Source organism: Chroicocephalus ridibundus, chromosome 3, assembly GCF_963924245.1.
Source record: "Chroicocephalus ridibundus chromosome 3, bChrRid1.1, whole genome shotgun sequence".
Classification (NCBI taxonomy): domain Eukaryota; kingdom Metazoa; phylum Chordata; class Aves; order Charadriiformes; family Laridae; genus Chroicocephalus; species Chroicocephalus ridibundus.
Window position 1 is genome coordinate 26,105,093 of NC_086286.1, and position 13,099 is coordinate 26,118,191.

General features: G+C 42.8%; 1 protein-coding gene across 1 annotated transcript in view; it reads right to left on the reverse strand.

Annotated features, from left to right (window-relative positions):
- Window positions 1-13,099, reverse strand: part of SMYD2 (SET and MYND domain containing 2) — a 30,318-nt gene that overhangs the window by 1,613 nt on the left and 15,606 nt on the right. Inside the window, exons 6-11 of the mRNA XM_063328467.1 lie at window positions 9,552-9,619; window positions 7,665-7,767; window positions 5,138-5,248; window positions 3,381-3,501; window positions 2,407-2,581; window positions 868-976 (exon numbers count right to left, since the gene is read on the reverse strand). Of these exons, the coding sequence (XP_063184537.1) occupies window positions 868-976; window positions 2,407-2,581; window positions 3,381-3,501; window positions 5,138-5,248; window positions 7,665-7,767; window positions 9,552-9,619 (687 nt within the window). The remainder of the gene's footprint in view (window positions 1-867; window positions 977-2,406; window positions 2,582-3,380; window positions 3,502-5,137; window positions 5,249-7,664; window positions 7,768-9,551; window positions 9,620-13,099) is intronic.

The following is a 13,099-nucleotide window of genomic DNA, read 5'->3' on the forward strand; positions in this document are numbered from 1 at the left end:
CAAAGCTTTAACACCACATCGAAAGAAAACCTATGCTAATTTTAAACTAGGTAACAGTTGAGTTTTGGAGCATATATTCTCCTAGTATCTTTCACGATGGTGGGATGGCTCTGTTATTGCTGGCTAAAAAACTGCCAGCATCTAAAAAGGAAAAAAATAAATAAATTGTGACATTCCACACCAAGTCACTGTATGCTACAGTAGTCACTGATGCTTAACAAACTAAAACTTTCTTCTGTCCAACAACAGTAGGGGACGAAAGTTAAGAAACATGGCACAGACTAATAGAAAAAAATATAAGGACACAAAGCTAAAGAATAAGGAACAGACCAAAAAACCAAATGCTGTATTTGCCAGTTTCAGCATTACCAGATGCATTGAATTCCCTTCAGCTATTTAAAAATCACTGGGTTCCAGAACAAATAACCACCAAAATCATGCCTAGTTTAACTTGGATATAGAAATCACAGACTCCAGTGAAACACTACGTGCCTTTTATAACAGCCAGGCATTTTTTCTGTCCTCACCTAGCAAGTGAGGAGCAGCTAGAGGGCCGCTCCGTTTACACCAGTACACCCAGCTCTGGCTGGCTGAAGAACGTATAGCAAATGGGTAAGCACAATGCTCACTCCAGCTGCTGCCGCACAAGTCCGCTGTGAAAAGGTAAGCCCCCCTTGTACGCGAGACCAGACCTATACTGCATCTTTGGAAAAAATCAAAAAACTGAGCCAAAACCCCAGTAACCAAACATATTAACACATGGTGCATTTCCTACCAAGCCAGGCTTACTGACAGAGAAGCACGTAGTGTTTCAACGATCCCATGCCTGAACTGGTATTATTAATGAAGAAACCAGGAAATAAATACCCTCTTCAGGGCTTTAACTCCAGCTGGTCTGTTCTCCAGCGCCATATACAGTCTCCCTAATTTCAGCCACATGGAGGCCACGTTCAGCGAGTAGGAAGGATAATGTTTACTGCAACAGAGAAAGAAATTCGTCTTTATCAAACCTGGCAGTTTCATAGCGTTTTCCCAGCCCCCAGCCCCCTCTCGGGGGGCAAGAAGCTGCCTCTCGTTGCCCCTGCCCATTCACCGCTCATCCCCTCTGCCGTGACTGCCAGGAGCCAGTGCCAATTGTGTCTGGGATGGGGACGCCTGTCAATTGGGAATTGAACTGAAACTACCATATGCCTCTGAACAGCTGTCAGATGGCAATGACTTTCCGCCACTAGTTTTAATCCAGCCAGCTACAGAAAGAGACTGCATTGTTAGGAGTTTCTGGAGCCACCCTACACCCGCAGAAGTAACTCCGCCTGTTCCACAATAGTTGGGCTTTAATGGCAAGCAAGGGGCCCTCGGCAGCGCGTAGGGCACACACGCCATTCGCAACTCACACACGCTGAGCGCTAGCAGAGTCCAGTTCAGCAGAGCTGACCTGGAATGCCAGGCTCGGAGCCAGAGGGGCTGGGCAAGTCCCAGGGAAGATAAATAGTACTGAGCCCCCGGGGGGGGAATGTTGGCTCCTTCTTTGTATCGCTGCTCTCTGCCAAGTGATCTGTGACTTTACGTTGGCATCTGCTCCAAAGGGAGAGCTTTACTTGTGCTCCCCCCAGCTGGCAAGAAAGTCACGTCTCAAGATGAGAATCTGCTTGGAGATTCGTGGCAGGATCAGACACAGCGCGTAACTGGCTGGCTCTAATGAACGAGGCCGCTACTATAAAAACATGGAAAAATTTATGGGAGAGAGTATTAATTTTTTCCTGCAGAGGCTGCGTGCTGCCGTGCCCCGCATGGGGGGCTTCAGCCTGCACGTCCTCCCACACCTCCAGCTCTGGGGCAGCGGAGATCAGGGACATCAGGGCACCCAGGGCCCCCAAGTGCAGGAGCTGAGCTCGGCCACAGCTCCCTCTGCCGCTCAGCCCCAGCCCTGGGATGGGGCTCTGCTCTCCTGCAACCAGCAGCACTGTGCTACTGGGGAGAGAGAGGGCTGGGAGAGGGCGGGAGGCTGACAGCCACAGCCAGCTTTGCCTCCATTACCTTATACAAAATATTGACCGCAGATGCAATTCGAAGCTCTGCTTTAGCAAAGTATTAGGATATTAAAAAAAAAAAAAATCAACGATATTTATCTACCTAAGCAGAACTAGCACAGTATCCATGGTGGTACCAACTTGAGAACTCAATTAAGGATTTCAGAGTCACCTTCTGCTACATATTGCAGGCCACATTTTGACAGTAACAAAATCTGTCCCAGCATTTAAACATGCTTTTTCGAGTAGTGATGTCATGGGTAGCGTGTTTATACAATACGTACTGATCACTTCTCGAGTGATCTCTGCCCAAACATGTCTGTCTTACTCAGATTACTCAATTAGAGCACTAAAAAAAATAAAGTCTCATATTTACCTGTATGGCCTGATAATTTTTTGCCCATAACGCAGTGCACCTTCCCAGTCCTGCACGTAGAGACAGACGCCCATGGCCTGGTACATCATATGTAACATATAAACATTACTCTCCTCAAACACTGCACCCATCTTGTCCAGGCTGAGTTCACAGATCTCCAGTAATTCACTAGGGGGTATGAAGAAGTCAAGGAACGCAATAAATAAATGGTCTGTGATTAGACAACTACCGGGTAATGCCAAAGAAGAACTGACTTAAACTTGTTCACAATGGTTCTAAGTCCTCTTTTCTCCCAAATGGCATCAAAGCATCTATACTACAACCCCAGAGCTGCTCCGAGAGATATTCTATACTCAGAGGTATTCTGCTCATGAGATTATTCCCCCTCCTCCCTCAGCTATTCTACAAAACTATCTTTCAGATTTAAAAAGCAACCAAAAAAAGCAGCTTTCCTGAATCACCACCATACCAGGAATGTGTCAGAAGAAGGGGGAGTGAAATTCCCCACACAGGAGGTACTGAATCAGGCATGAGATAGCCTGGTCTGCTTCAGGCCCAATGAATCTTGCATCTTTGTCTGCGCGGTGCCACCATTACAACAGGTGAGCTTGTGACAATCAGCAATGGCTGCAGCCTCACGTGCAGTCTCTCAAAACCACGCGATATTAGAGCAGACTAACACACGCACACACCTATGCTGCTCACTCTAGCCTCTGCCTTGTTGTCCTGCACTCTTAGAAACCAGAACCACACAGGAAGGAAACAAACACAGGGTCTCACAATCCCGCAACACCCGCAAGGTTAAACTGCCCCTTGTCTCCAGGGACAACTCTTCAGACACAAAGAGGACAGAGGGATGTTTAACTTCTAATGGTCATCGCCCTTCTCCAGCAGGTAATTCTGAAGCAACGCAGCAGGTAAGATTTTTAGGTCACACACCAAGCCAGTGGAGTCAGGGTTGAGACAAAGGATATATTTGTAGTGTTTGGCTCGCCTGAATTCCTCAATCACGTTCCTGGCATATTTGATCATGTCCCGCACTGTCTCTGCTGGTGGAGGATCATTCAGCTTGCGGATTTCCAGTTTCTCTTTATCCTGAAGGAAACACAATGGACATTATAAACACAGGTTCCAAGCCCTACAAAAAAAGGTGCACCTGCTACACAAAATTACTCTAATAAAAAGACACAGATGGGAACTTAAGCTCTTCAAAGAATGTAAAAACAAAGGTAGAATGTGCACCTGCAATTTGTCTCTAAAGCCTTGGCTGGGAGTCCTAGAATCCTCTGCGCCTTCCAGTTCATCTGCCATTCTCTACTTCATGAAGTCTCTTTCTTTCGAAAGATCCAAGAGCTTTTCGATTTTTTTGATGAAAGCAGTTTTACACAGGAAATTTCACTGCTTCCGAGAGATTAGGCATTAAAACAAATTTAATTTTAAGGCTAGAAAAGCCCAAATACCTTAGGCCTACCACCAAGTGATAGCTCAGTGGAAAACGAGACGATATTAAATACAGAAAAGGCTCCTTCATATCTACAGACAAAAGCCCATCCCCACGTATTTTGTGATTTCTGCTGGACAGCCCCACTTACTCTTATCTTTCTAACTTACTACTTCATGAAGAGTCAGCTGCAATCTGGAGACAATCTTTTGCTGTTTAAGCCTCACACTGTTGCTAGGTATCTTTTTCCTTTATTCTTTCATCTGCTAGCTGAGAGGGCTACAGGGGGCTCTTTCCAGAGCTGAAAGAGACCGAGTGACAGGTGATTCCAATAGTTACAAAAAATTCCAAAAGTTACAAAAGATGACACCATTTAAAGGAAGGAGTTGATTGTCTGGCCAGTCTGGGAAGCAGCTCTTAAAAGGACACCTTTGTGAATATGGGGGCAAAAATGATCTGGAACGGAAGGATCAGATTATGCCAGCCAGACTGATCTCAGCTGGAATGACAGATGAACGACATAAAGCTCAATTCTCTAGGGCCTCCAGTGAAGGAGGTTCAAATGGTTGCACGGGCACAGTTTCAGTATCTGCTGGGTTTGGGTACCTTTCCCCCTCCACTGCCCATATGTGCTTTTCTTCAAAATAACTAATACCTTGTTTTAAGGAACACTGTCTGGATGTCTGCCTTTGTCCTTTGAAGGGCAAGAGGTGATGTCTAATGAACATAAATCTGGCCTGCACATCACAAGGGGCTATGACCCAGGTCCACCCTTGTCCATGAGAAGACTGATATGCCATTGCAGAAAGGTCAGGTCTGTTTCACAGATTCTGATGGGTCTCCAAACCATCCTGCAATGTCATACGACGTCACCTAGAACTGACCGAGATGTCCCAACCGGGAACTGCAGCAGGACTCTATCCCAGAAATGCCCCAAGCATGATTCACTCGCTGGGAGCTGGTAGAAAACATATAGTTACAAAAAAATGGGTTCCGAGGTAAATCCTTTTGGCCAGGTAGCATAAACACAGTATAATTATCTATTTTTAACAAGGTTTTCATCTTTGCTTTGTAGCTCAGCTTTCAATAGGCCTCTACCAGGAAACTGATGTGTCATGATTACAGTAAAAAGAATGAGTACCAGAAAATCTTCTAGACAGAAAAATTAAGCCAACCCCCCCACCACCCTCCCCATTACCCAACTTTCCAAAATGTAATTAACCAGGCAGAATATTACATCTAAGGACCTGGGTTGACAGTCACAAGCATATTTCACACCAATTCTATCACCTTTTCTTTGGTTGTGCACTCCCTGCAATCACAATTAAAGAAATACGAGTCTCTTAACCGGTCATTTCTGTCTTCTGTGGGATACAACAGGTCAATATAGCTGGTAAAAACCTATATGGTAAAAACACAGCAGTCAGTGCAGAACAGTGTAACTATACATATTTATCACGACTAGTTGTGCTATATGTAGTATGACAACTACATATTGATACTTGTGGGTCCCCGCAGCCACATCACCTGCCTGTTCCCTCACATTCCAAGCCTCTCGGCAGCGTCAGAAGTTACCATTTGTGAATGCAATCTGACAGCAAAGTGTTTCCTTTCCGATTCATTACGGAATTTCCCTCAAACATTACCCTGGCTTAAACCCAGGACAGCAAGATTCAGGTGTGGATAAGGAAACTATCACAGCATAAATCTCAGACTCCTGTCAGACTACAAAGAGATGCCTACTTTTCAGAAGTAAAATAATGATTTCAGGTATCCAGCTTAGAATAAATTACAGTGGCCTGGTTTTTCGGAGGCTGGAATCTCAAATTTTTTCTTTCTGAAAACCTACAAAAATTGGGGCAACAGCAGCCACTAGTAGCTTTAGAAACTTAGGACAAGACCTTTAGATCTCTGAAAAGAAGAGAGGCCCAGTGCTCGAGTTCTAGGAGAATGAATATCAGATTTACTCAGCAGCAATATTTTAAAGCAAAGAAAACCTGCTTTTGAACATTTTAAAGGCCCTTCACATACACTATTCTTAAGTTTTCCTCTACTTCAAGGGTCTTTAGAAAAGAACCCCTGCAACTAGCTTTAATGCTCTGTTTTTAAAATGAGATCTCCCCCAAGAAACATGTCATATGAACAGCGCAGACCAAGGAACAGCTTTAGTTCCATTTTCTCATTTATAGTTATTTGAAATGTTTTGCTCGGTCTTTATGCTTAAGGTTTCTTTCTTCTTTAAAGTAAAACGTACATGTAATTCAATACAGTACATGTAATTCAATACAGTACATGTAATTCAATACAGTACATGTTCTTCTTCTTACTCTGTGTGATCTCACACTTTCCCCTCACACTCCTCTCCTCCCTTCCCTATTTTCAAAGCATGCAAAACGCAGGAACCACATTTACAGCAAAAACTTTAAAAACGTTGCGATGCAATGGCTGCACTGAACCTGAAGATGGAGACACAGGCCATAAGACCGCACAGAGTCCAAGCAAAACCACAAGGTCACAGTTACAAAATTCTTAAAGTGTCAGAAAAGCAAATGCGTAAAAGCCCTGAGGTCCTGGAGAACTGATGCGGCTTCTAAGACACAACTCAAGCAAAAGAAGATGCCAAGCAAGGTAAATACTCCACATCTCTACCTCTCACTGTAAGCCCTCCCCAAAAATGCTCAAACTGTCCAGGATTCCACAGTAAAATTCCAAAACCAGGATCAGTCCTTGCCCATTACCACAATGCATTTGCAGTGACTGCCAACATCACAGACAAATCATCGTTAGTAAATGGCATAAAAAGAAGTTGCTCACCTGAATCATTCACCCTTGGCTCCAGCTACTAAACTCGCTTTGTTCACAATGGTGAACAGCTGTAATCCACAAAAATAACCTCTCTCCCCATCTTCAAAACTGGTTATCGCATACTTCAGAAAGCGGCAGGAGTTATCAAAATCAAACCTGAACTTATTCTGATCAGCATTAACCTTGCCTGCTAAATTAACGTTAATAAATGAGCCACTGAAACTCTATGCAAACTCCATCCCCAGAGAGAATGTTCCATCTTCATCCCCTGCAGATATTTGAACATCCTCCTCAACTCCGTTTAACATCTTTTTTCTGTTGATTTTGTTTTGTTTTTTTTTTTTAAAGCAAAAAGCAGCTCGGCTGCTGCAGGCTCCCTGCCAAGTTCATTATTTGACTGAGAAAGTTTCAAGGTAAACCCAGAGCCTTACTCAATTTCACAGAATTTTATCCATCACCGTTCAGCTTCACTCTACCTAAAACACACTCTTGTTCTTCGGTGACTTCCCAGCAAATGCCGCTGAGGTGGTATGACCGAGTCCCGTGTTTTGTGGATGCTCTGTCCAAACAGAAGTCAGAGGACTTATCTGTACCCATTTACCTTGTTTATTCTGGCTTCGATTTCAATACATTACTATTATACTGGGAACTATTATAGCAGTAATAATTTGCTTTGATCTTGGAATTTCAAAGCACCAGCCAAACATCAGTAAAGTCAGCCTCATTTTACAGATGGATAAACGGAGACAGAGGGTAGCAGATACGCCGTGGCTGCTGCGGGCGCCCTTCCCTTGTTTTAGCACAAAATAGGATCCTATCTCTGAGAAACACTTCAGTCCTCCAGAGCCATCCCAACTTTTCCAAAGCAACATCTTACACTTCTCTGAGAGAGACGACATCCTTCCTCCCTATTATTAAATTGTCAGCTAATTTAAATGAATCCTGAAAAGCAGAATGGATCTTACTTTTTGGATGCATGCGTGCAGAGTACATTCGAACACAGCGCGTTTACCTCTTCTCCAGGCTCAATCTCTTTAACAGCTCTGACTTCAGCCAAGGTCCCCTTGTATGTTACAATCACATTTGGGCAACAGCTATGGTTCATCAATGCAACACTGTAAAAGTAGAAAAGTATGTCTTTCCCACCACCACCACCAAAACAACAGGTAAAAATTAAGCACCACTTCACAAAATAAGTAAATCTGAAAGAATGAGTCTGTCTCTCTCCGTAAGCTGTTTTTATTCTGAGCCTTAACATGAAGGTAACCTTGGGAAAATCTGTTGTACTGTTATTTATTCTAATGATATGGAAAATGGTTGTGCTAATGAATCATTACAGTTTTTACATCCTATTATTGCAGGACTAGGCAAGTTATTATTTTCCCATTCTTATAGTGCTATGGACAGCTGACAGGGGTGTTCGCATAGCGTAACTATCAACGTCCTATTTACAGACTATTTTCCTCAGAGGAGAAAGAAAGAGAAACATTTAACCTAAAGGAAACAAACAAATATAGGAAAATAAAAGTCATTTGCTGCACTGCAACTTAAGATGGGCGTTAAAATTTTAGCTGGTTTCTATGTAAATGTAAACAGCTTCCGTGTTTGAAGTGGGAGGGAAGAGATCTCTGCCTGTTATAACAGCACAAGACTTACACAAAAACTTGGACTGCTAGAGAAAAGTATTCCCCCTTACTACCAAGCTTCAAGAAAGTGCAATTTGCTGCTTATTTGAGACAAAACATATAATTTTAATTCTTTCTCTCCCAATCTAGCAAAATAATTATTGTCTCTTCAGTCTTTTTAGCTCACAGGCATAACTGTTAAGTAGGAAAGACCTGGCTCTTGCACGCTGAGCATTTACAAACAAAGGATGGTGTTGGACATGTTTCCAGAACATCCTGGTTTAACACTCTCCTCTCCCCACCATGACTCCGATTCTGGGCATTTCACAGCCTTAATTCCCAATCTGTAGATCAGGGATACAGACTTCAGACAGACCTGCCTGAAGGAGAATCCGTGAAGCAAGGACTATATGCTAGTGTCTGTATGCAGCACTTAGCAAAATCAGGTCCTGCTTTAATTGGGCATCTGCAAGCTTCAGATTACTTTGACATAGATAAGCTACTAGAAATCTATGCCCCACAAGGAAGTCAACCTAAGCAGACAGTGATAATACTTTCCGTACGGGGTTTGCAAAGAACTGGGGCAGAAAATATCCTCCTTTGCTACAACATTAAGTGGGAAGGACAGACTTAAAAAGAAGAAATGTTCCTCAGCCTTAAAGAGAGCCGTGCTCCCCTGTCCACAAACTGCAGTTAGCTTTGCAAACAAACTGCAGATGTTAAGTGTTAAGAAGATTGTACATATTTTTTCCACTGTCATAGCAACATAAAGCATCGCAGTTTTTAAAACATCTGAGGAGGCTGAAAGAAGTTATGAAAGGGATTTACTGTTTGCCAAGGAACAAAGGTAGAAGGGATGTTGTTCAGAGAACACCAGGTGAAGGATTATACTCAGCCAAAACAGAAAATTGTGAATAGAGCAAGTCACCTGCAATCCTTTTCATTTTGCTCTGATCATTACATGATGTCCCCTGTCCAGAACCTGCTAGCCAAGTAAGTAATGTTTCCTACCAACCTGCATATAGGTCACAATCTAAGCTTAAAAACAACTCACAAGTGCAATTTTACCAGAATTACCTGGTTTTTAAAAAAAAAAAAAATGCTGCAAATCTTTGGCCACATTTTATTATCTAATTAAAGATATTTAAAACAAGACAAATTAAGCATTTAATTAAGTTTCTTTCAGTAGAGATCTACTTCCATACACGTGCAAGAACCTTTGTTTGGTTTTAAATAAGTTAGTTTTACTTTTAAAAATACTAAAGTCAACCTACTCAGGAAATATGGCTGATCCCAAATGAGAAAGTTCTTCATCTTCAATTGTGAATCCATTACAGTTAACCTAAGGAAAAACAGAAAGAAACTAGCTCAGCTTCTGGTCAGATAAGCACTGCACACTCACACGTCACGTTCTCATACTTCAAAGTCAATTGCATTAATTTGCTTCCTATTTTCTTTCCACCTCCCCAGTACTCGCAGGGAGCTACACGACATCTCAAAAAGTGAAGTGAGGACAAAGTCCCTATCCAAAGGAATGTGCAGGCCACTAAAGAACTGATAGTCCCACACTTACACCTGCTCAGGGCACACCACCTCAGGGATTGCTCCTCGGAAGGCCAACCAAGAGAAAGGAGGCTTGAAAACAGCACTAGAAAGTGTCAGACAAAGCAAGAACGTTGCAAACACGAAACAAAGCCCGACACTGGCAGGGCAGAGAGACTTCATTTGGCCATGACAAGTAAAGGGCCGAAGCAGATCTACACATGCAAGGAGCAATGTAAGGATGAACAGCAGCGAACTCAGCCGGGCTGGGGCAGTACAGAGCTTAAATGGAGCATATGTTCCAGAGACTTGCCACAGTGACATCTGTCATCAAGGGCTGCACATCTCAGCGACAGCTAAAGCACATATAAACAACGACAAAGGCAGTGAGAAAGACTTGAACCTAATAAAGACATAGAATAGGAGGGGAGAGAAAAAGGACGGAGTAGGAAAGGAAGTCTATTCCTAATTTAAACAGACACAGGATCAAAAGAGCTTGTTCACAAATATTTCTTCTAGAATAGATTCAAGTAGGTTTTAAAACATTCTCCCTCTTTTATACTCACTAAACAAAGAAATCTTACAGGAGTTTCAGCTTTGTTTCACATGGTTTGTGTGACTTTAAGTGACCAAAATGCACCTTAATCAAGTACTCTATTCCACTTTCACAGCGAGTCACATATACGCCAGCAAAAAAGAAAACCCTCTCCACATTCACCAACATCTCCCTACAATCATCAAAATGTTGACAGAAGCGCCAGAAAAGCCCTAAAACAACTACTGTCATGTGGCCAAGTCCAGCTGAAGCTACAATGGGCACAGGAACAGTCAATCGAGTACAGTGTAAGTATGTGTTCTGGAAGGGTAAGAGCTGACGACAAACGCTACCAACAGTGATATGCCCCACAAGCCAGAATGCAGCTTGGACTGGATTTTACAAATCTACAAATGCTTCCCAAAGCCACTCCTCAGGTATGAACTGTTCAGAATGAGTTCACGATTAAGGAAAGCGTCCTGTTTCTCTGATTCACTCACTGGTATCTTTCCATCTTTGCTTGATCTTTATCCTGCTATTTTTAGCTAGGTAGCATCCAAAGGCTGCCTGTCTCTCAAGACGAGCATGCTACAGCACTAGCCAATGTATGAGCGTACCTGAACCAAACCCAAATGTAATTGCTGAATACAAAAACAATAGAAGGGAAAGATTATATCAACAGCAAGGAAGAACATAAGGCTACAAAGGCTGACATGAAGAACAGCTTGATGGTTCTGAATCACAGGGAAATATTTAAAAACATGTAGTGAGTTATCAACTCCACTAAGCCAGAGACAACCCACTTCTTGAATGCATCATACCAGAAATGACACAAGAGGAAGAATTAGAAAGGATGAGATACCACCGGTTTCACCAGATGAATGCATGACTAAAAAAGGCAACAGGGAGGGACTAAAGAGACAAAAGCAAGAAAACTAGAGCTCGAAGTTATTCCCAATGGTAGAAAAGAAAACACGTGCAAAGGGAGGCACAAAATTATGCAAGGTCTTCAAGGAAAGGATGAGATGTTGGAACTTGAGGCAAGAGACACTGTTTGAAGAGTAGGACAAGGTGACACTGAGGAGGCAGAGCTCCAGACTCAAGAGCTACATTCCCCAGGGACAAAAGAGAGTAGAATGACACCAACAGCTGGGGAAGAGAGTGGTAAATGGCAAGCATGGTTTGGACAAAAATCTTTGCTTCACTCAAAAGGACCAATTACCCCCTAGCTGTGTTGAGTAAGAAGCAACATCAGACAAAGCCCACAAAAAGCAGCGAGCAAGGAGTCAGAGGCACTCGAGTCACAAATCACTGCCCTGAGCCACAGGGAGAAAGAATCCTGAACAGAGGGGCAAAGTAGACACAGAAAGTGTTGAAGGAAAACAAAGGAGCAGCAGCATATCCATACTACTGGTTTTAGGTCAAGTTAACTAATTATTAGGAAACATGCTTGTACATATCAAGTACAGACATGCCTCCCCTTCTTCTAGAAAGGTTTATGCTGGAGCTAAAAAACACTTCTGAGGAGCATCCAGATGACCTTTGAAGATTTTAGTTCAAAGAACTGCAATGTCCACAGTGGCAGATAGTTGTCAGATGATCAGAATGTGCTTAAGGTGATACCTAAAGGTGACAACAGACATGTACAGAGAAGATCGGAGGCAATATCAGATCTGGGAGTCAGCAGTTCACAGAAGTTAATTAAAGTACCATGATCTGGTGGAGCTGGTCCAGGACAGGACATGAAGGAAATGTCATTACAGCCAAAAATAATGTAAACTTTGGGGATTCTGGCTACATTCTAAGAAAAATATTCAGAAACACCCCAAGAAACTGGATGTACCGCTATCTTTAAGTGTCTGTCTGACAAACATAAATTGTAAGGTCTTCATACAGGAAAAACTTTTCATTGAAGAGAAACGTATAATTAGGAACAACAGAATGGATGATGAGCAGATGCTAAACATGCTAAAGAACCATTCCCCTACAGAATAACAGTACCTTTGTATTAAGGTAATAGTAACTGTGCCCCCTTGTTGGTAGATGCCCACCTCCACCAACCAAGGTATTGCCATCTTAGCCTTCATCACAGCAGTCAACATTTGTCCCCATCTCAAAAAAATTAAACTTTTTACTCAGACATTTAAGTTTAAAATGGCTTGTTTCGAAGTACAGGAGGAAAAAGAAGAAAATGGATCTTTTGGTATTCCACTGGTGTGTTATTCCATCCACTACAATACATTCAATTTAGATGCATATGAAAAGCAGGTGAGAAAAAAGAGGTGACACATTTCAGAAGGTATCTAACAAGACACCCTGCCTTTCCTTCATCTCTCCAGATGACCACACTACCTGACTGCATTTAAAAGCCACACACCACATAAAAGTTTCAGACTGCTCTTTCTACTTCTCTGAAGTTTACTCCCTGTGAAGGTCAAACACGATGATAACCTGACCAGCAAAGATTTCCACAAGTCTGAAGCCTGAATGAAGGATTTTGCCTCTGCAGGGTCTCAGACCAGCAGCCTTCTGTCTAAGTCCAACAACAGCTGCACTGTTGGACCACAAGAAGCCTAACTTTGACAGGGTCTAATATAGGCGGTTTCCCCTTTTCTTCAGTGTTTGAGAAGCACCTCATAGAAAGTCTGCAGACAAGAGTCTCTCCCCTCACCACTGAAATGGGGCACATCCAGCCACTTCCGCTCAAGGAAGTGGATGTTCTCCATCAAGCACACGCAGCTCTCC